The sequence below is a fragment of the Coturnix japonica genome, chromosome 1 (assembly GCF_054131305.1).
Source record: "Coturnix japonica strain WE chromosome 1, WE-NBRP24, whole genome shotgun sequence".
In the NCBI taxonomy this organism is placed as follows: Eukaryota; Metazoa; Chordata; class Aves; order Galliformes; family Phasianidae; genus Coturnix; species Coturnix japonica.
In genome coordinates, this window is record NC_140663.1 from 110,352,021 (window position 1) to 110,374,977 (window position 22,957).

General features: G+C 42.1%; 2 protein-coding genes across 8 annotated transcripts in view; one reads left to right on the forward strand and one right to left on the reverse strand.

Annotated features, from left to right (window-relative positions):
* Positions 1 to 1,843, forward strand: part of MAP3K15 (mitogen-activated protein kinase kinase kinase 15) — a 61,476-nt gene extending 59,633 nt beyond the window's left edge. For all 6 annotated transcript variants that reach the window (XR_014947131.1, XM_015886264.3, XM_015886275.3 and 3 more), the window contains one exon: positions 231 to 1,843. Coding sequence is in view for 5 of the 6 variants with exons in the window: in XM_015886264.3 (XP_015741750.2) it covers positions 231 to 312 (82 nt within the window). In the remaining variant the exon portion in view is untranslated. The remainder of the gene's footprint in view (positions 1 to 230) is intronic.
* On the reverse strand, positions 1,570 to 10,589 carry PDHA1 (pyruvate dehydrogenase E1 subunit alpha 1). 2 transcript variants are annotated; one of them, XM_015886305.3, is made up of 12 exons: positions 10,445 to 10,589; positions 8,986 to 9,000; positions 7,672 to 7,740; positions 7,214 to 7,387; positions 6,456 to 6,582; positions 5,750 to 5,841; positions 5,296 to 5,388; positions 4,531 to 4,686; positions 4,257 to 4,328; positions 3,706 to 3,773; positions 2,725 to 2,833; positions 1,570 to 2,045 (listed from the first exon to the last, which is right to left on the reverse strand). In XM_015886305.3, the coding sequence occupies exons 1-12, from the start codon at positions 10,511 to 10,513 to the stop codon at positions 1,875 to 1,877; spliced, it is 1,215 nt and encodes a 404-aa protein (XP_015741791.1). In that variant the 5' UTR covers positions 10,514 to 10,589; the 3' UTR covers positions 1,570 to 1,874. The 2 variants fall into 2 exon arrangements, with proteins under 2 accessions (XP_015741791.1, XP_015741801.1); XM_015886315.2 differs by lacking the exon at positions 8,986 to 9,000.
* Positions 10,590 to 22,957: the final 12,368 nt, after the last annotated feature.

The window sequence follows — 22,957 nt, forward strand, 5'->3', positions numbered from 1 at the left end:
GCCACACTTTAACAACATAACATAAGCTATACAGTAAGTTATAACATGCCCTCTAACTTTTTGTATATATCATGACAGAGCTATTTCTCTGCCATTCAGCACCTTTCTGTCAGGCAGCTTTCCAGCCACTCTAGAGTTTACATCTTGATCTCTTTCAAGTAATGGATATGATGGTTTTTCGCTAACCAGTTACTACTGTCTGTAATTGCTCTCTGTTCTTCTCGAGACAGTGGCGGTGTTCTCTGCAGAATTTGGAATGCGATATTAATCCACCGACAAACGCCTGATAAGCCCATGGAGGCAGAAGGTTAGCCCTTCGGAAACAGAATGTGTAATGGGAGTAAGCAAATGAAAGATAAGATAGATACATTCCTAAGTTATTGGATGTATATATGTATATAGTCTCCCTGCCTTGCAGGTTTTGTACAATTACATAGCTCATTTGACCATCAGCTTACTACACAGTAAGTAGTATAGAATCATAGAATCACAAGGTTGGGAAGGACCTACAAGGTCATGTAATCCAACCATCCTTCCATTACCGTTGCTACCACAGGCCACTCATAGCTCCTCATCCAGACGCCTCTTGAACACTACCAGGGACAGCGACTCCACCACTTCCCTGGGCAGCCATTCCAGAGCTTTGCTGGGTGAAAAAGTTTTTCCTTATATCTAATCTAAGCCTCGTCTGCCACAACTTTTCCTTGGGTGGCCATTTCCTCGGGTCCTGTTTGTTGTATGGGAGAAGAGGCCAATCCCCTCCTCATCACAACCTCCCCTCAGGAACTTGTAGAGTGCCATGAGGTTTCCCCTGAGCCTCCTCTTCTCCAGACTAAACAATCCCAGCTCCCTCAGTGGTTCCTCATAAGGCTTGTGCTCCAGACTCCTCACCAGTTTCATTGCCCTTCTCTGTACACGTTCCAGTAACAGCTTATGGAAGAGTAGCACAGAAGACAAATGCCCTAGCACTGTAAATATAAAGCCTTAGCTAAGAGAAACTTGTCTGCAAAACAGGTGCTTGTCCTGCTTTCAGCTGAGACAGAGTTGATTTTCTTCATAGTGTCTGATATGATGTTATAGTTTGGCTTTAGGAGAAAAACAATGTTGATAACAGACCAACATGTTTGTTAGTTGTTTCTGAGCAGTGCTGTAAAGATATGAGGACATTCTGGCTTGTTTTTTTGCTTCTTGTGCTGTGCTGACAGGGAAGGGGCTGAGGGGAACGCAGGAAGCTGGGAGGGCAGAATAAAGACTGTACCACACACCTCAACTGGCTTCAGCATTGTGCACACTGAGCTTTGGGTGTGTGACAGGTGTGTGGGCTGATGGCTTAAGCAGGAAGGGGTACATCAGCATACATCACCTCTTCCTCTACAACTGTACACAGCCTTGTGTATGAAAGCTACTCTCAGCGAGCAACTAAGCAAAGGCTGCTGTGATCACACAGAATCACAGCGATAGTTTTGATCTTGTAATTTGGCTGCAGCAAAAACCAGACTCAGAGGTCTTTGTTTCTTTATCAGCCGCTTCAAAAAACAAACAGCAACAAAAAGCAATCAGAAAACCAGATTCAATGTTGTTAAAGTTTAATGGATTTTTTGGTTTCTGTTTGTGTTTTTTTTTTTAAACACTGTACATGACAAATGCAGCAATCCAAAGAACATCTGTGAAGCAAATATATAGCAATTTAAATAAACTGCTGCTTTCTCATAATTCAGCTCCTTCTGAAACAACATTCAGGTGCACTTAAGACAATCTGTACAGTGATGGGACTGCCTTGCTCAGCACCTCTTCTTTTGAAAGAGGAGGTGTTAAATAAAGGCTAACGTTTGTTTCCAAGTCATTACAGTTCTTGTAGATGCGTTCACTTATCCTTACGAATGGCTGACAGACTTGTACTTGATCCACTGGTTTGGGCCACGCACTTCAAAGGGCGGCTCGTTGAAGTAAATGTGGTTTCCTAGTTCTTCCAGTGGGGGCTCTGGGTCAGTGGTAGCAAACTGAGCAGCTTCCTCTATTTCTTTTCTCACTGCCACATCAATTTCCTAAAGAAAGAAGAAATGCTAATTAGAAAAGGCAGCTCGGAAAAGGCATCAATATTTTGAATTGAAAGGTGATAATGAAATACTGAGGTGTTAAAGATGCTAATAAAAAATTAGAAAACAGCGAGTTTCCTCCCTACTAAAGCAAAGCATAGTACAATTAATTATCCCAGAGGAACAAGACTGCACTGAGCACTTTCCCTTTCTGCAAAACAATGCAAGTATACAGAGAAACATGACTGCAACCCCTTCGACTGGGCATAAACCCCACCTTTACAAGGTCTAAGGAGATCTTAGTAGTGTAAATATCCTGATTATTCTATTTGCTTGGAGAGCTTCTGGCTCTGTCCCTAGGATTCTTCACTACCAGTGACCATTGTCAGTGTAAGACTCAAAGCTCAGAGCCTTATCTGCTTGATTTGATTGATTTCTTAGATGCTGACACGACAAGAGATGTAGTTGAAACACACATACAGAGCCTTACACTGAGTTATAACTCAGCGCCCAAAAGCAAAAAGCAGTGCCTGCAGAGCACAGCTGCATTAGGTGGTGTGCAACAAATCTTTACTATCAGTCCCCCAAAAAATTACATTCCAGTAGAAAAGTTCACAGAACAAGTGAATAAATATAAGTAGTATGTGAATGCACAAGAGCTTGTTCAAACACCTACTAAAAGCCATACCTTTAGTTCTTCAACGCTAGCAAGATTATTGTTGATCATTCTGTCCTTTAGCAAAGTAATGGGATCACTTTTGCTTCTCACTTCTTGGATTTCTTCTCTAGTGCGATAGCTGGGAGGAACACAAGCAAAGAGATGAACCTTAGTAATTCTCTTGAACAGAGGTGATGTTCTGGACACAGCTTGTTTTTAGAGAAAAGGTGTGACCAAAGAAATATCAGGAATGTGGAGAAAATACAGCAGCATTCACAGAATCACAGAATTGTAGGGGTTGGAAGGGACCTCTAGAGATCATGGAGTCCAACCCCCCTGCCAAAGCAGGCTCCCTACACCACGTCACACAGGTAGGCGTCCAGGCGGGTCTTGAATATCTCCAGAGAAGGAGACTCCACCACCTCCCTGGGCAGCCTGTTCCAGTGCTCCGTCACCCTCACCGTAAACAAATCCTTTCTCACATTCATGTGGAACTTCCTATGCTGTAGTTTCATCCCATTACCCCTAGTCCTGTCCCCACGCACTACTGAAAAGAGACCAGCCTCACCACTACGGCCCCCACACCTCAGATATTTATAAACCTGGATCAAGTCCCCTCTCAGCCTTCTTTTCTCAAGGCTAAACAGACCCAGTTCCCTAAGTCTCTCCTCATAGGGGAGATGCTCCAGGCTCTTCACCATCTTAGTGGCCCTCCGCTGGAAATTCATTATCCAAAGTAAGCATGGCTACATACAGAAGAAGGTTTCCTGGATTTGAAAGTGGAAGCGAAGTCACACAGAATGCAGAATTCATTAATAGAAGGTACAGAAATTGAGCTGACATTGCTTGTTCTGAAAACTCCATTTCTTAATGCAGAAAATAAAACAAGGGGTGAGTGGTCAGACTTGTCACAGTGATTTTATGATAACCTCCACGCATTTCACACAGTTTTGGGTTTCTGACCATCAATACTTGTTGTCAGTGAATGCTAACAAAGGGTTTCCATGGTACCTTATGCCAGGATCGCTCATACTGTGGCCATGATAACGGTATGTCTGCAACTCCATCACAATAGGACCCTTAATAAAAAGAACATACAGAGAACATGAGCACCTTAAGCAATCGACTTGTTACAGCATTAAGTATTTGCTACAGGTCAATAATACAAGTGACAAATGCTTTTAATTCAACTTTCTCTCTTAGTTTAATCAATTCACACAACCTTATCACAAGCAGTAAAACAAAACTCCTCTTAAATGAAAATGCACGTTGGTAACTACCAGCATTTACTTTCATATTCTTACTGAGTGCTGTTAAGCAAAATGGTCCCTTCCAGTGCCACTCACACACAGTATCACAGTCTCATGCAGGTTGGAAGGGACCTTAGAGATCATCGAGTCCCACCTCCGGGATTCGAGTCTCCTGTGTAGCAGAGCGGCACTTCTACCACTTGCGCCACAAGGGGATTCGAACCCGGGCCTCCAGTGTTGCAAGCGGCACTTCTACCACTGCGCCACCATTACCCAGACTATTTCAAATTGCTTCTCATTTTACTGACTTACTTTTCCAGCTCTGCAGTGTTCAGCTGCAAACTTGGCTGCTTCTCGAACACAGAGAACATCCATGCCATCCACCTGATGCACACAACAAGTTAAGTCAAAAAGAGACCAGAAAAGAAACTTTCAAATCCAGTACTTTCCTATCATAAATGCAACAGGAACTCCATCTCAAATTTTCTATGACTACAAATAGTTATAAACGTATATATAAATAGAAATAGATGGGTATGTACATATTGCACACACGTGCCTCAAAGCATACTGGAGCTGTACTCACTCTAATCCCTGGGATGAAGTCTCCTCTTTTATAGTAGTCAGTACTGGCCGCAGCTCTTTCAACTGAGGTTCCCATTCCATATCGATTGTTCTCGCAGATGAAAATACAAGGCAACTTCCACAAGGCCGCCATATTGTATGTTTCAAAGATCTGGCCCTGAAAGAAAAGGAGCAAGTTCTGCCTGGGCAGGGAGCTCACACTTGAAGCATTAGGCTCTACTGAAAAATCATTCAGTTGCAGCTAGCAAAACTTTCGATACTGGAAGTGATCTGAGATTAGCCCCTTGCTGCAGCTCAGCAGCAATAAAAGACAAGTTATATAACGTAAGGTAACTTTGATCGCCACTCATAATTCACAGAATTTTTTAACTTTTAAGCCTATTTCAGTCTGTGTTAGAGTAGCACAAAACACAGAATGGTTTGATTTGGAAGGGACCCTTAAAGGCCACGTGTTTTGAAAGTGGGAAGGTAAAATCAACGGTGCACTCTTTTTTCCACCCAGCTTTATTTCTCTGCCAGTACCATGAATATAACTGTCTCAATGTAAGTGGCTCAGCAAGATGCACTGATATCAGAAGACTCATTTATTTAAACCATCATTACAACAGATCCAAAGCCAGATGCTGTCTGGGTTGCAGACACTGGACAGACACGGGAAGGTGCTCCCCTACAACCCAGAAAGGCAGAGCTCACAGTTCACAGAAGGAAAACTGACTGCCCACAGTCACATTTCTCCTCACAGAGCCACCTCACACAGCTTGTTTACCTGGTTGGCTGCACCATCCCCGTATAAAGTCAGGCAGACTTCATTTTTACCAAAGTATTTGCAGGCCAGCGCAATCCCAGCTCCAAGAGGAACCTATCACAGGACAGGACAAACAAGGGTTTTAGAACAGCGGTTAGAGAATGTTGGAGACAGGTTGCTTGTGAAGCGTGAAGACACTCCTGATATCAGGGATGTGCTTAACAGATAAAAGAGTAGTAACAAATGGAAATGGGTTGGTGGCAATCTACCTAGCAGCCAAAGTATAAATAGTAACTATATTCTTGGCTTGATGCATATTGCAAAGCTGTCAGAAAGCCAGAATAACAACAGATTTAACAGCCACAGAGCAACAGTAGCTGCATACAGGTTCACACTGTGAAAAATGAGAAGAAACGCTAGGATGGGAAACCAGCCAAATGGAACTCATGTTTTAAAGTAGAAGTTACGTATATACCTGAGCACCGACAATACCATTACCACCATAAAAGTTTTTGGTATACATATGCATCGATCCTCCTTTGCCCTTCGCACATCCTCCTTTTCGACCTGGAACATGAACAAGTGATTTCTTTTTTTCAGAAGAAAAATACTACACGAATGGTAACACCTAATTCAATTCCCAAAAGTAATAATACTGAGACACGTTACTGTTGTCATGAGATTAATCTCAGGAGAGTTAAGATACTGCTTCTCATACATCAGACATAATAGCCTCTCCCCACAGAACTTATAGTTAAATGTATCACCAAACAAATAAGCGAAGCCGGGGGGAAGAATGCTAATGAAAACATCACTTGAGGAGTACTAAGTAAGATTTATTCATTAATTTTAGACCCTACTTTACTATAAAGTGCTTTTGTATTTTTCAGGACACTGAAACACCTCAGGTGGTTTCCTATTTGAAATAGCCCATATGGTCTACATTCCTCATCTATCTAACCCATACTTCTTAACAAGAAATATATACAGTCCTTTTACCTTAGCTTCTGCAAGAAAAACATGAACACTGTTCCAAGTTAACTGCAATAATCTACATTTGTCCTCCCCGCAACAACAGCCAGAAGTAAAAGTTACAGGTGAGACAAAGAATCAAACTTGAGCAAAACTAATCCTAAGGCTACTGCAGTAGCATGTGAACCCTCATTTTATCCAGCACAAACCTGTAAGTTCAGCGAGAATCTCTCGAACTGGGACGCCTCGGGCATAGGTAAAACCGTGAGCTCTGTATGCTGTTATCACATGGTCTGTAGGCTTTATGGCAGCTTCAATCCCTACGCAGCAAGCCTCCTGTCAGCAATGGAAAGCAAGTTCAGCAATGAAAAGCAAGTTCAGCAATGAAGAGGAAGCACACCATTTCCACAGGCTGCAGTGTGGGACGGTCTGTCTGTGGTCCCCCATACAAGAAATAAAGCAAGAAACAGGAAAAGCATGCATTACAGCAGAGTGCCTGAAATCCCAAGGAGGAATAGGCCTGACTTTGCAGAACCTGGAGCTACAATAGCCTTGGGCTCTATATTCCAACCTGTCCTGTGTGCAACCAAGAAAATTACAGAGAAGACAATAAGAAGGTGAAAAGACCTGCAGAATTCTTCTAGTTCCTGCTCTTCAGGGCTGCTCTCAAGGGCTACTCCTTCCAGTCTGTATAGATGTCTGGGATTCCTTCAGCCCAAGTGCAAAACCTTGTACTTTGCTGAGCTGAACCTCATCAGGTTCACCTTTCAAGTCTGTTGAGGTCCCTCTGAATGGCATCCTTTACATCATTTGTAAGGAAATAATGACCCAAATCGCAGGCCTGCTATGACTTCAGACATCATGCACAGACACTCAGTTCCAGATTTACGACCTCATCTATTCAAATCCCTAAATTAAATAGGGCAAGACAGTATGAAAATGTCTTGGGGGAAAATAAGAGTCTCACCTGACCATCATATAAGTGACAGAAGCCACGAATAATCTTCTGCTTGTACAGCTGGTCAGACTTCAGCTCCATGCGCCGTATCATCTGCATTGACTTGTAGTAATGGAGCCCCTCCTCTCGTGTCAGCACAGCTGTGGTAGCAGGGCCTTCTTCCAGGCGATGGAGGTCACACGGCTGTGAAGTTCAACAAGTAGTTACTTCTTGACACTCATCAATCCTGTTTATCAAGACCACTTTTTTTTTTTTTACTATTATTAAATGCCAGTTTCAAAGTCAGGTCATAATGTCTTTTTTAAAAAGCAAACCCCAACAACATACAACACAGCTTCTTCCCCAAACCATGAGCAAGTTGCAAAGAGTACTTTTGTAACTGAAATGGGATGGGGTGAGATCCATCATGTCAGGACCCACAGTGCTGCTTCCACAGGATATGAGTATTAAACATTCAGCTTCTTTACCTTAATTTCGAATGAAGCTTCATTTGCAAAGTCGGCATAGTTACGTGATGCCACCATCACTCGAGAGGCCTTAAAAAGAAAAACAAAACGTGAACAAGACTGACATGTAATTACCAAGCAGTAACAGATGTAGCCTCAAATAATTTCTAACAGTACGCTGACACTGAGATACTTTGTGACTGAAACTCTCCAGTGGCATATCTTCATAATATCAGAGAACTTGGATTTTGAATGTATGCACTATTAGTTCAAAACCCACTATTTAAATTAAGATTAGAAAATGGGAACAGAATTTTAAATTCTTGATACCCTTGATTAACTAAATAAAAGAAATAAGCCTCAGAAGACTATAAAAAGGATCAACATCACAAAAAACATATACTTTTCCCTTCACCTGACAGGTTCCTTATATGAGCAGTGTCACTGCCAATTAAGATGGCTCTTCACACTGACTGCAATTTCACAATGACAGCAGAAAAAACTTCCCTGCGAGAAAAAACACACAACCCAACACAGCAGACTTCTGGAATGTGAACTACTCTCCTTTAGAGGGAGGAGAAGATGGAAGGATGCATGAAATACAGAACTATAGAATGAGGGACACAGCAGGAGAGAGACAAGATATTTGAAGACACATTACTGTTCAGTCTATGTGCACAGTCTATTAGCTAACAACTGGTTTTCTTAGGTAACTTCAGTACATGATAATTGTCCACGCGTGCCTTGTGGCCACAGTGTGAGGAAAGCACTCAACCTTCAGCAGCAAAGTTGTACTGCTAATTGTCACACATACATTTGAGAAGTTTATTCAACCACGGAACTTGCATATGTTCAGCTCAAAGTTAGCTCTTTTTAAACGTGGAGACTACCCACTGCTGTCTCCAACAAAGCTACGACTGATACACATAACAACGGGACAAAAGCCAGGAGAGATTTCTCAATGCTTGTTGGTTATCTCCTGTTGGCCATTTAGTTTGTCTGTCATGACCTCACAAGCTCCCTTGTTATCAGATTAAATATTTGGAGTTCTTAATTTAAACCGGGTTTCTACACTCTTTACCACGATGCACCAGTATTACCGGTGATAAAAAGCTATTTTAGTTCTAGAGCTGGAAGTCGGTCACGAGTTTGGGATTCACAGAACCAACAAATGACTGAGGTTGGAAAGGACTTCTGCAGGTCAGCCTGGTCCAAGCTCCAGACCTGAATAGATGCACTGCTGGAGAATCTCTGCAGAAGTTCTTAATACGTGGCCAGAAAACATCAGAAGATACAAACATGAAAATCCTTTGACAAAACTGGTTCAGGCCTTACCTCACTAACAGCTCCCTAGGTTAGCAGCATTTGGAAGAGGGGAAAAAACACAGAAAGAAAGGAAAAAAAAGAGTAAGTAACTGTAACAAACAACTGGGGGAGGAGAATCAGCTAATTACTGGCTAATTGGAACGCTGTGAGAAAAGTAGTTTCCCTTTAGGTAAGCTCTGAGTCACAGAAACCCATCTTTATGCTTTACAATTAGTTACAAAATAATGCCCTATGGGTTAAAACTGCTTTAATTTATTTGGTAATTTGTAAATTCACTGTAAACACACAGGAATAGTTAATAATTGGAAGCTTCCAGGATCCCAAAAACCATACTGAGATATTGTTTGAACTTCTGGATAACACTATGCCAGGAGCAGGCCAAGTATGTGGAGGAAGGAACACATTTTGGGCACCCAAACCTGAAAATTTTAATGCAGATATTTTACTTGTAATTTACTTGTAAATTAGGAAATGCTTTTAGGTCTATATTCCACGTAGTCCCAATACACACAGCAAGGCCTCCTGTTGACCCTGCTCTGTGAGGCCACCTGCACAAAGCCAGCCAGCTACAGCTGTTTCACAACAAATGATTGCTAGGTAAGAGAGCTACCCCAGCACTGAAGCAGGGCAATGGGTTACAACTGGCCTTCAGCTGACAAGTGATACTCTTTAACACTGTCAGAAAATAGTGGGTCTGGGTTGGGTATTAGGAAGAATTTCTCCTCAGAAACAGTGGTGATGCAGTGGCACAGGCTGCACAAGGAGGTGGTGGAGTCACCACCATCCCTGGAGGTGTTCAAGAACTGTGTGGATGTGGCACTGCGGGACATGGTTAGTGGGCATGGTGTGGTGGGCTGGGGGTTAGACAAGCTGATTTTAGAAGTCTTTTCCAATCTTTATGATTCTGTGATTCACTTCAAAAGAAGTCAGATGAACATAGTGGGAAACTAGCTGACCAAGTTTACCCTGATTACAATATGGCACGTGCCGACGGTCAGAATATAACAACACAAAAATATAAACATATAAAAATAAGGCCTGGAAAAGGGTTTCAGAAATGGAATTATGTGCTTTAAACGTCATAAACATGGGTATCTCTAAAGACTGCTGCAGAGAGCAGGAAGCAGGACTCAGAGGAGCACCCTTCTCTCCCTCCTGTGGTAGCGCACAGGTTGTCCCCATATATCTAAAGCCACGGAGCAGCAGCAGCCATTTTGTTTGGTTCTTTTTTACGCAGTATTTAATATAGCACAAACAGATAGAACTCCAGCATGATTTCTGACACCGGCACCATGTGACGTTCTCTGCCGTGTGACTGACAGACCAACAGGGCGCAGGGACCCCCGAAACCCAGCCCGCCATAGCGGCCCCACCACAGCACGGCGCGGCACAACGGCTGCGCTGATAACGGCCACCCCCGCCCTTCCCCAACCCTCTCCCGACCCCGGTAGATACCGGCCGAGCTCACCGTCCTGCCGGCGGCGGCGGCCGGGCCCTGCAGCACACGGGAAAGCGCGGCCAGCAACATCTTGCGCATGGAGCGGGAAGGGACGGCGACTCTGGAGGGGATCCCGTCCTCGAGTCTCCTTCAACCACCCGCCCCGGCTGCCAACAACACGGCCCGCCCCGCGGCCAACCGGAGCGATGGAACCGGCTGACGTACACTTCCAGCGCCGGGCAGAACGACGCTTTGCCCTGCCTTCCGCCTCCGATAGGCGCGTGGGCGGCTTCTTCCTCTGTGGCCCAGTGTGTGTGGGTCCGACAGGGGGAGGTGGGCCGGTCTGAGTGTGCTATCCCCGGCAGCGAGAGCCCTGCCTTTCTGCTGGGACCACTAAGATGGTCAGAGGGCTGGAGCGTGTCTCCTGTGAGGAAAGGTTGAGGGAACTGGGCCTGTTTAGCTTGCAAAAGGCTCTGGAGAGACCTTACAGTGGCCTTACAGTGCTTGAAGGGAGCGTATAAACAGGAGGGGGAACGGCTGTTAATGAGGGTGGATAGTGATAGGACAAGGGGGAATGGTTTTCACAGTATCACACAGTATCACAGTCTTGTGTGGGTTGGAAGGGACCTTAGAGATCATCGAGTCCAACCCCCGGGATTCGAGTCTCCTGTGTAGCAGAAACGCATTTATTATGTTCCCTTTGTGACATTGCTACTTTTCATGCTGTTTCATCAACATTTGCGTGTTTTCTTCGTTAAAAACTATTACAGCATCCTGAAGTAATTAAATCCTCCCCTCTTCAAAAAGCAGTGAATAAAACGAATTCATGAATGAGGTAAACAATGAAAAGGAAAACATAATAAAATCATAAGCAGACAATGCCAACAGAAAATTTATTTGGTGATTATGCAATATTTCATAATGGAGCACCTTGCCATGTGTGACTCTACTGTTACCACACCGAGGGTGTGTTGTGTGACAGGAGGCCAAAACTCAGTGCTTTCTATCATTCTGGGTGTGATCCTGAAATGTTATCATTCTTCTGGATTGCAGCTGCTGTTACAAATGTCTGCTGTCATGACAGAGCACTGGAACAGGCTGCCCAGGGAGGTGGTGGAGTCTCCTTCTCTGGAGATATTCAAGACCCGCCTGGACGCCTACCTGTGTGACGTGGTGTAGGGAGCCTGCTTTGGCAGGGGGGTTGGACTCGATGATCTCTAGAGGTCCCTTCCAACCCCTACAATTCTGTGATTCTGTAAGAAATCTGGAGGAGCATTTGGGCCTTTCCCAGCTCACCGTGTGACTAAATCCAGCAGTAATCTCCGCTTCATTTAATGAGCCTGGGGTTTGCTGCCTGGTTTTTATTCTTTGTGTGCCTACCACTCATGGTAGGAAGCAGAACAGGGGATTGACCCATGGCTTCCAGCATGGCTACTGCATTGAGACTACTTCAGGCTACTGTCCTCTGGGCAGACATCTGCTCTTCGATGCTTGCCCAGGTCTCCATTGTGGCACCACAAGGCAGTGCAGCCTCATCCACGCTGCTCATGGGGAGCAGGCAGCAGAGCTGTGCCCTGGCTTCTTCCTAAGGAAAGTGGTCAGATAGCTCCAGAAGAGGACACCAATGGAAGAACATATTGGAAGGGAAGGTGAGAGACTGAGTACAAGGACCTGTGAGCGAACTGAATAAAGAAGCCATCAAACAGAACAGATGTAGTCTTGGTTCATTTTCTCTCTTCAGAATCTGAACAGGCAGCTTTCACTCCAGTTGCATCCTCTAGTTAATTATAATTGTTCCAAATTGCTCAGCAGGAACCGTCCTTTTTCAGTTTTTATTCCTTCTTCCAAGTTTTCATTTGTTTTTTTTTTATCTTTCCCCTTTTCTTCAGACCCTCCTCCATCTCATTTGATGCTCTTGTGCAACATCTCTTTTGTCACTGATCCTCTCCCTTTTCTCAGGTCCACATTGCTCCAATGCATCCCTTACCAAAAAAGCCTCTCTTTTATTGCTGTTTTGACTCCCACCCCTTTTGACTAATTCCCATTCTGTTCTATGCTTTCTAGTAAGTCCAGCATTAGACAGCAACACTGCTCCCAACTCTGAATACTAAAACATGTGCAATCTGATGGGGAAATAAGAAAAATTAATTGCATTGTCAAAATCCTTCTGAAGATTTGTTTTATTTGGAGTTGCTGGGGTTTGGAAGAGCAGCAGTTTTCGTGGATCTTCCAGATGTTTTGCTTCTGGCGGTGGCAGGAAAAAATGAATTAAGAAACTATGATTTCTGTTTGCCATTCTGATTGCTTCACCACGTTATTATTAGGAAAACATATAATTTCATTTGTCTTCTTTGAGTTATTTATCTTTTCATGCCATTCCTCTCCGTGCTTCCTATTATTTTATGTATTCTTTTTAATCCCCAAATTAATCACTCTTAAAATGTATCAAGAAGCACTGCTATCTTCATTTCCATAGTAAACACCCAGGAGAAAAGAAAAAGATGATATTTTACTCTAATGGGTATGCCCAACTGCTATAGAATTATTTGAATGTAACCTTGGTCAATTTGAAAACCCTCAAAATATTATGTCCATAACGCAATTCAATTCTTCTGCATTTTAAAATCATACATGTCTAAGGTAAATATATCACAGAATCATAGAATGGCTCAGGTTGGGAGGGACCTTGAAGCCCACCCATCCCATTCCCTGCTGAAGCATCGTGCCCAGTTTTGAATGGAAACTTTGAATAAAGACATGAGCTGACTGGAGAAAATCCAGATGAGAAGAATGAAAATGATCAGTGGCATGAAAAAGATGGTCCACAAGCATCATTAAAGAACAGATATTGCATCATCTGAACTAAATTTTGAGAAGAATTGGTTCTTTAATTGTTATACAGAGGGAAAACACTGTGAAGAGGATGGGAATTGATGTCCAAACCTAACAACAAGCTGGCTGGAATATACAACCTAGCAAAAGGGCTATTGAGCTGGGCCTGGATTCTTGCCACTAGGCATTTCTGGGAAATAAGTATGTGTCAGGAATGCTCTACCTACTGTTAATTTTTATTATTAATTCTAATATTAATTAGATAATATTTTTTCCACGTTTGTTGTCTGTGACACAGCATGAGGGGACTTTGTTAATTAAGCTGCAGCTCCCCAAATTCTGGCTACTTTTTGCCTCACTGTAGCTTTCTAATTTGATTAAAACATGATGGATGAGTATAAGGGAAAAAAAAAGTAGAGATTTGTAGAACAAGTGCCATAAGGTGGCACTGCAGTACAGGGGACAGAACAACCTGGCTCCCTTTCTCCTACATCCAGTAGCTAACAAAAACCTACTGAAAGCCGCGATGTCTCAAACCATTTCAGCACTGGAGGTTGCTTGGTTACTTGAGAAAGTAATATTAGGGAAATATTAAGGGAACAAACTGAAAATAAGCTTGATACATTAGGAAGGGTGTGACAGCTTGGTACTTCTTCTGCAGTTGCATCTGGGCTGTTTGTTTCCTCTCCCAGAGCACAAGTAGTGGTGTTTTAGTACCTCAAGTCTGTTTCCACTGCCTGCAGCTCCTGGTCCTCCTCAGGGGAAGGACTCCCTGCTTTAAAATTTTGATGTTTGTTCGGTTTTAATGAAGCTCCTCAACTGGAGTGGAGCCAAATTTATACAATGCTCCCCACAGCAAAGAAACACAGCTGTACTGGCTGCAAAGTTTCTGAACACCTGCAAAATCCAAGCTACTTCTGTAGTATCCAGCAAGGGTCAACTACCACAGAAATGTTTGTTATCAGACTGGTGTGATCTGAAGACAGTTTGCACAAAGCCATGTTGGATCTGGCAACACCCAGTTGGTTCTGATTCATCCTTCTCTTAAGCTACAGGAGAAGGAGAAAGAGGGGAATACCTCTTTGGAAAGCACCTGGTGGGATCTAGGGAGGGTTGCATGGGCATCTGCCATCTTGATGAGAACAAAATTTATTATATTGGTTCTCTACTCCAGACTCAACCAAAATCAATGACGAGCCTTCCATTGATCACTGTATGTTTGCAGACAGACCCACTGCATGTCAGCTTTCGAGTACATCCACATGTGTATTTGCACACGTATTTCCCCCCACAGAATTTAGCTTCTGAAAGCATCTGAAGCTACTCCAATTGCAACTTATAGTCTGCTTTTCAGATATAGAGCGCAATCAATACTTTGACAGAATCTTGTGATTAATATCCAAAAAAAAAATGGTTGGGTGAGCCCATTTCAGCACACATTAAGACCACAAATCAATTTCCAATACTCAGAATCATCCTGAGAGAGTTCTAACAGAGAAAGTTCATTGATGGCGATCGCGGTTATCTGTCAGAAACAGCCATGAAACCAGAAGATGCACAGTTTATGAACATTATTTTTACCTGTTTGATTTTCCTCAGGAACATTGCTGAAATGGAGAAAGAAATGGCTAATGTACAGATTTGGTACATGGTGTCATGATAGTGTGAGCACCAACCATTTGAGAAGTTAATAAGGGAAGATGGACAAGTAGAGGTTGTGACGGAACACTTGTGAGTGGCTGGAGAAGTATCTGACAAGTGATCCAGCTGGCTCACCCCAGTCAATGTAAATGTTGTAGATTTCCAGTGAGGATTTTTTATAGCTCATCTAGGAAAAGTTTAGCCAAACAAACAGATCAGAGAAAACAGAAGCTAAGGAAATCTGAGCCAGTGTGAGTTTTCCTGTTATCTTTCCAAGCTTTTTGTAACACTTAAGTTTGGTCAGTTGAAGATCTCCCTTGTTTGTCCTGCACAGTTATTTCCATACTTTTAGCAGAAGAAAGGCCAGAAGTGGAAATAAAACGTGGCGGTGCTGCAGTGTTCTACTGAGCTGATTTTCATTCTCTTTTGCTTTAATCTTGTCTTGGCCTACATAGAACTGAAATATTTATGAAGGCTCACAAAGTCTGAAGGTTGTTTATTAGCTGTACATCAAAGGACATTATGTTACTTCAGGAAGGGAACGGAATAAAATACACAACAACTTGCCTCTAAATGAGCTTTCCCTGGACAGTGGATAGGAATAACTTCTTCAGTTCTCCCACCACCTGTGGTTTTGATTTAGCCATGGCTCCACTGCAAACTGACCATGGCTGTGAAAGACATAACATTAGGAAGACAAAACATTTTGCAGAGAACAGAATGCTTTGGATCAGCCTGAAGGCTGGGCACCAAAGCTGCAGTCCTGTCCTCCTAAGTGTCACTGATTTTCTTGTTAATTTGTTAGAATTAGTGTGAGCCCCACAGTGACACTGAAATAACCGTTTGAGTCTGTTACTATAACATTTTCTATTAAAGTCTTGATTTTTAGTTTTTAAATATAGTGTAATGAAAGCCAGGGTGAGACATCGTCCCCCCCACCCCTGAGAGATTCATTACTGCTTACATCAGGGGTACTGAAGATTAGTGAAGTTTAGTGCCAGTTTGGGGCACATCTGCTGTCGATTTGTGCTGCTCTCTGAAGTCACTTAGACGAGATTACTGCTCATCAAAGAAGGGACCCAAGCATGTGCAGTCACAAGAGGATGTCTGACCCATTAGAGGCCAAGCAAAGTGATCCCCAAAGCTGCCAGCTGCTTTCTCTGGTCTAGATAATTACTCTCTGCTATAACTTCTTGCCAGATCTCTATTTCCTAAAGGCCAGTATCCTCCGTTGCAGAAAAACTACTGTAACTGAGTGGATGAACATTTTTCTTTAAAGGATAGATTTTCATTAACAAGGCTAACACTGGTGGATAGTGATAGGACAAGGGGGAATTTAAACTAAGACAAAGGAGACTTAGGTTAGATATGAGGAGGAAGTTTTTCACACAGAGGGTGGTGACGCACTGGAACAGGTTGCCCAAGGAGGTTGTGGATGCTCCATCCCTGGAGACATTCAAGGCCAGGCTGGATGTTGCTCTGGGCAGCCTGGTCTGGTGGTTGGCGACTTTGCACATAGCAGGGGGGTTGAAACAACATGATCATTGTGGTCCTTTTCAACCCAAGCCATTCTATGACTGACACAAGGATGTTTGACATGAGCAGACAGGGAGCACACTGCAGGAAACTGAAGGAAGTTTTCTCTAAGGCAAAAATGTTAGCAGTGGTGTGTTTTCTCTTGGGAGTCCTTCTATGAAAATTGCCATCTATTGTGGATAATAAAATCAAAGATTCATACTACAGATAGTGCTTAAATGAGAGTGAAACATAAAAGGAATTCAAAATTGCTGATGGGGAAGAATTTAACATTAGAAAGAAAAATTGTGGAAATTAGCAGAACCATGAGGTCAAATGAAAGGATTCACAAGATTAGCTGAAAAATGATGGGCTCGCCTGTTGGAGCACGTCCAGAGGAGGGCCACAAAAATGATCCAGGGGATGGAACACCTCTTCTGCAAAGACAGGATGAGGATGAGGGAGCTGGGGCTGTTCAGCCTGGAGAAGAGAAGGCTCAGGGGTGACCTGAAGCAGCCTTTCAGCATCTAGAGGGGAGCTACAGGAAAGAAGGGTCTTTTGCATGGTCTGTGGTGATGGAACAAGGGGAAATGGCTTAATGTGTAAAGAGAGTAGATTCAGGTTGGATATATGGAAAAAGTCTTTAACAGTGAGGGTGGTGAGGCACTGAAACAGGTTACTGAGTGATGTGGTTGATGCCCCATCCCTGAAGACTTTCAAGGTGAGGCTGGATCAGGCCCTGGGCAACCTGATGTAGCTGTGATGTCGCATCATTGCAGGGGAATTGGACTAGATGGACTTTAAAGGTCCCTTCCAACTCTACAGATTCTATGATTCTATGATTTTACATAGTTTCATTTATCTGGAATTGAGGCATATATTGTCTGAGCTTATTTAGTCCTTACAGTCCTTGAAATGAGCTAAACAGTCCTACACAATAACTCACTTTACCCTAAAATAGGTTAGCAAAATAAATAATAATCTGGAAGAGAGCATCTTAGAATATGTATCTAAGTAGAAACAGATATATTATGTGAGAGGAACCACGTGTAACTTGGTCATGATAGATAAGAAAGATACGAGTTAAACATCAGTATGTACAAAGGTTTTCTTGGTACATTTGTATTCACTGAAATATGAGATGCTACACATTTTTACTGTCTTTTTTTCTTCTTTTCATATGGGAGAAATAGAACCACAAAAAGAATCTAGGAGTTCTGTGATGCCACCTTATGCCTCCTCCAGCTGTTCCTGAGATAGGGCTTTCATTTCCTTATTCACAGCTCCTGTTAAACAAGGAAAACCCGCAGCAGTCTTTTAAACACAATCTCAGTGGATTTCAGAGTTGTTTTTTAGTATGTTCTGAACAGTACTGAAATAAATCAGATACCTTGAGTAGATATTTAAAAAGTATACTAAAAGAGAAAGGAAATTTTGCTATCCTGTCACTCTATAACTGCCAAATGCAACATAGGAGGAGTTTACAGAGAAGTTTGGCATAGTTGCTAGACATTCGGAAATCTTGTTCTTTTTTATTATAATAAAGATGTTATTACAGCTATCCTCCACCTCCAGCCACCAATGTAAAGGAGATCTCTGGAAAGACTTTACTACTCTATCCTTAGTTCCCTGGACTTGTTTATATTGCTTCCCAAACAGATTATTCTCCAAGCAGTCAAGGGCAAGAGACTACACTTGCCTTCCAGCTGTTACTTTAATTTTGCACACTGCAGTAGAGATTCTTGGAGCACGTTGCCCAACATGCAGATCTCCCTTCTCTAAGTGAGACTGCTGTGATTATAGTAACTTCAGTAGCTTTGCAGGACGTGGAATTGGTTTCTTAGGCTGCTTTGAAAAAGAAAGCCTTTCCAGTCATGGAGGTATAATAAATAAGAGAGATGGATATGCCTTATTAATAACTTCACAATCTGACAGCCTTTTTTTGCCAGAAGATTACACTGTTCCTAAAAGTCTTTGCATTTCCAGCCTGTAATTGAAATCAGAGTGAAGCTCTGTAGCTTGACAGCCACATTAGAACCAGTCCTGCAAATACTTCTACGGAGCCTTATCTTTACAATGAGGAGCAGATCCATTATGATTCTGCTTATTTTAGTAGATTCAAGCATGTGTCTAGTGATTGCATGGGGAAGAGAGATGACAGGAAATCCTAAATTGGTTAAATTTCCTCCATTGTGTAATTTACAAATTGGATTATAGGTAGCTTTCATGTACCATATGCTCTTATTAAGATACTGGTACAGAATGGACTCACCATCACCCAGGCTACATTGAGCAGAACTTTGTGAATATCTCATATTTAGAAATTCTTAACAAGTTTTGAATCCATATCTTTTACCCACTTCTTAAAAGCAAATACGTTTGAAAAATAAGGTCAAGAACCAGAAATACTGTTAATGTTATTGTGGTACTACCCTCAAACTTTATCAGAGATTGGCTAAAGCATATACCAAATATGTGCAGACCTTTGTTCATAGTCTAGTTACAAGACTTGGAATAAAACTTTGACACAAGTCTTCCGTCTTCCAGGGCAGTGTTGTAACTGTAACTTAAAGCACAGTTTTACCGTGTAGAAGGTGTCACACATTCACTGTATCTGTAATTATTTATATGGAAAAGAAAGAAGGAATACTCTTCAATTGTGTAGCTTAGATGCAGACAAAGGATATGTGAAAATGGAGACTAATACCTTCGTTCTTTTGAAGTCCCAGCAACTTCTTTTATCTACCCTATTTAGTTTTATGTATGTTATTTGAATGTATCTGCATATGTAAGTGCTAGCAGGAACTGCATTGGTCCATAAATGCTAAAATTATCTATTTCAGCAGTCTAAAATTATCTTAATTACAGTTTTAAGCCATTTATTAATTTTATTGTTTGCTGTTTGTAGAGAAATGCTTACTTGGCCCTGAAGGACATAAGGGACTGATGATGGTGATATTAATATCCATAAATTATCTAAGTTCTCCATGACTGCAAGAAGTAAGAAAGATCAAATACATCAGGGGAGCCGGAGCCCAGCTGGAGGTAAGAGTAGCGTGATATATTAAGAGTGACAGGAATAGTAGTTGCAAGAGGAGGTTCAGGAGGAGCATGCATCCTTTAATCCATGGGAGACAGCCTCCTGATGGATAGCGTTAAAAAGGCTCTAAATGATGCATAATCAAAGTGCTTGACCCCTGCAGAGAAATGACTGCCTCTGTGGGATAATGGGGAGTGTCAGTTGTAACATAACTTGACCCCATTATGGCTTTTGACACTACCTCCCTCAGCCCCTCCCTTCTGGAAGCAGAGGAAAATGTGCCAGTTGGTGAATGGTACAGAAAACCATGGTGATGAATGACTGAATGATTTGGAAGCACGGACTGAACTATCAGACTCAGAGCGGCACTTCAGTCCTTCGCTGGTGGGGATATTTCACCAGAAAGCAGAGTATTGCAGGAGGTCAGTATGACGGTCTGTGTTCAACATTTCCAGCAGTTACAATTCTCAAGAAATTGCAGCTGACACCAAACTGAGGTAAGTGTCTGATAAAAGTGTCCAGAACGTCCAGAAGGACCTTAAGAAAGCTGTGGATTGGGATGGCAGAAACCTCAGTGCAAATATGCACACTTTGGGCAGAATAATCCCATGTACCAAAACAGGAAGCATCTGGCTGGGTAACAGTCCTGCTGCCTGTGCTCAAGCCTTCTGGAAGTGTAGGGCATTTGGGTTCTGTTGTTATTGCTTTGTTTTGATGAAAGCAAAATTGTTTCTCCTGCAAATTCTGCTCTTTGGAGCAATAACCTTAAAAGTTTGGAAAAAAGTTTTATTCATTGCTGTGGGCACACAGATGTAGTCAGTGCCAGGAATACTTACTGTAATCCACACTTGTGTAAAATGGGAACTAGTGTGAAGAATCAGGAAAATGATTTCATCTTTGTTCATAGCACCGATACTGGAGAACTGTGTACTGTTCTCAACTCCAATGGAGATAGAGAGGAAAGTGGATAACACGTCACAGTGGTTATAATGCCTTACAGTGATAAAGGGCACCTTATTTATACACACAAAATAAGCATTTGATACTTAAAGCATCATGCTCGATACTTCTATCATGGGCAGTCCAATAGAGAAAAACATATCAAGAACCAATGGTCAGAAAATTTGGGCTACATTCTTACAATGAAGAAAAAGCATGTCTTTAACAGAGTCAATAATTGCAGCCAAATACAAATTATGTCCAAATAATTACACCCAGTGAAGCATGGTTCTCCATCCTCAAACTGGAACTGCCCAGGCTGCTTTCCAGAGACAACCACAAGTTATTAGCAGCAGAATGTGAGTTCCTCTATGACATTCCTTGAATGACATTATGCAGGAAATCGCGTTGACAGTATAACGACGTTGCAAGATCTATTTGGCCAAATTCTGCTGTTGATGAGGACATCCTTGCAGATTTCAATAACATTATTAACATTCATTAAAGTGAGAGAGAAACTGCACATTATTTTCCTCTCATCTTTACTCTGATATATGTTCTCCATATGTTGCAACAGAGAAGACAAAGCCATTTTTTCATTTCCTTTTTGAAGGAAGTGTTTTACTCAAGAGTGTCAATGAATTGCAGTTTGTTAGGGTGGTCCCTTCAAGTCTGCTTGGAAACGCTCATGGGGTGACTGTGGTTGCAATTTGCCCATTAGAGGTTGGATAAGCTGCACAGCTGTCAAGATTTATAAACTCACGTGTGAAAACGATTATATTTTATCAGAAAAATGAGATCAACGAGTTACTTTAAGCTGAGAACAAAATTATTATGTTTATTGACCAATCTATTTCTAACTCTGATATCTTTCATAAGCTTTTCAGTAAGCCTTCCCTAAGTCTGAGTGTTAAGGAAGCAAATGTTCTTTGTCACCTGGTTTTATTTTGAGGAAATTGTGGCTCAGTTTTAGGAAATTCATTATAAATGTCTTAGAGGAAATTCAGAGGGAAAGTAACATTAAATTACATTCCGAACAGCAATTCCAAGACAGCGTCTTTATTAAAATTCTGAGTATTATTAATGCAGTGGATTTATTAAGACAAATTAGAAGTGTTACATTTGAGGATTCCAATCTGTGTCTGGAGCTGTAGATTTATTTTTAAAGCAGATGACATAATATCTGCAATGCAAAGCGAGCTCTCATTCTGTTTGCAGCACATTCATCCACAGCAGCTCTGACTGCATGGAGAATTACACCGGTGCAAAAATAATTTGCCCTACAGTTACCTCTGGTTTCTGATTTATTAATTCAGGCAATGCAATGCTGCTTTAAAATATAAACCTAAAATTCATGCAGCTTATCCCACAGACTGGCAGCAGCAAGCATATCTTAATAAAAGCACAGTGTTAATGATTTACTTAATTTAAATCATTGCTGCAAATTGCTGTTTGGAACACAACTTTGTTTGACTTTTCCTCAAATCTGCCTTTATACTGACTCAAGGCTGTGTCCTAAATCCCCACCACCAGCACCCACGTGATGTAATATATTTGATCCTTTACTCATCAGTTCCTTAAGCTTATCAAACAACACAAGCCAACTCAGTTTACACAAGGTTTTTGCCTTCTACTTCTGCCCGGGGGATGTTCCCGGTGCAGTCAGTTTCTCCAGGCTGATGCTGGTTTCATGAGGGCAGAATGAGTCTCACTTCACACAGTGTGTATATAAATATACATACTTCACTCCATTGTGTATATAAATTAATTGCAACTTTTTTTGAGTTGTTGATTGTCAGTTTTCCAAAGGAAATGCAGATTCCTGGATACTACAATTAAATTATAGTGCTTGGTTTTCGTCATCCTATTCTGAAGCCCTTCTGGGAGCACTCAGAAAATCCCTGGGGGTCTGTGGGCCACGGTGTGAAAGCCACCGCCCTGAATTCTGCTCTTGGAGGAAGAGCAGGACCACCGATCCACCACCAGCACTGCATGACTGAAGAACTCATAACTACAGATTTTCAGAGGAGGAAAGAATCTGATTCCAGACAGGTCCTTATTTCCAGTCTCTGAGCAGAACACACCATTTCTGAGCCTATTTCCAGAACAGAGTGCTTCCTCCTCAGCAGAGGCATTGACTCACGCTAAGGAATGTATTCCATTACCGCCTTGCTGGCTTGCTGCAGCTGCATGTAGAACCAGTTAGTTGCTCTGGAGACAGTGGCCAACAAACAGAACAAATCACCAACTCCTTCAGGACTGGTCAGAGCAGTTTAACGACTGCATGCACACTTAAAATGTTAAAACCTTCCCGTTCTGTTCTCCTCTAAGAGTGGGCTCAACTGTTCCCTAATAACAAACTGAACTGTGGTTAATCTTGGTGATGTTCCACTGACTGGCTGTTGGAGAAGGGCAGAGCCTAAGCTTCTTGGTGTGGGTAATGCTCGTCTAGTGTTGACATCAGTATAATCCAGAAATCAACTACAACATCCAATGGGACTATTTGGAAAATAAGATATGAGAAATGGAATTACATTGTTTTAAGAGAGAGACAGACTTTGCTCCAAAAGTAGTGC

Coding starts and splice junctions, on each gene's coding strand:
- PDHA1 (XM_015886305.3), bottom strand. CDS start 10,513: ATGCGCAAGATGTTGCTGGCCGCGCTTTCCCGTGTGCTGCAGGGCCCG. Junction 5,389..5,749: donor ATGGTATTGTCGGTGCTCAG/GTATATACGTAA, acceptor GTCCTGTGATAG/GTTCCTCTTGGAGCTGGGAT. Junction 2,834..3,705: donor ATGAGCGATCCTGGCATAAG/GTACCATGGAAA, acceptor TGTTCCTCCCAG/CTATCGCACTAGAGAAGAAA.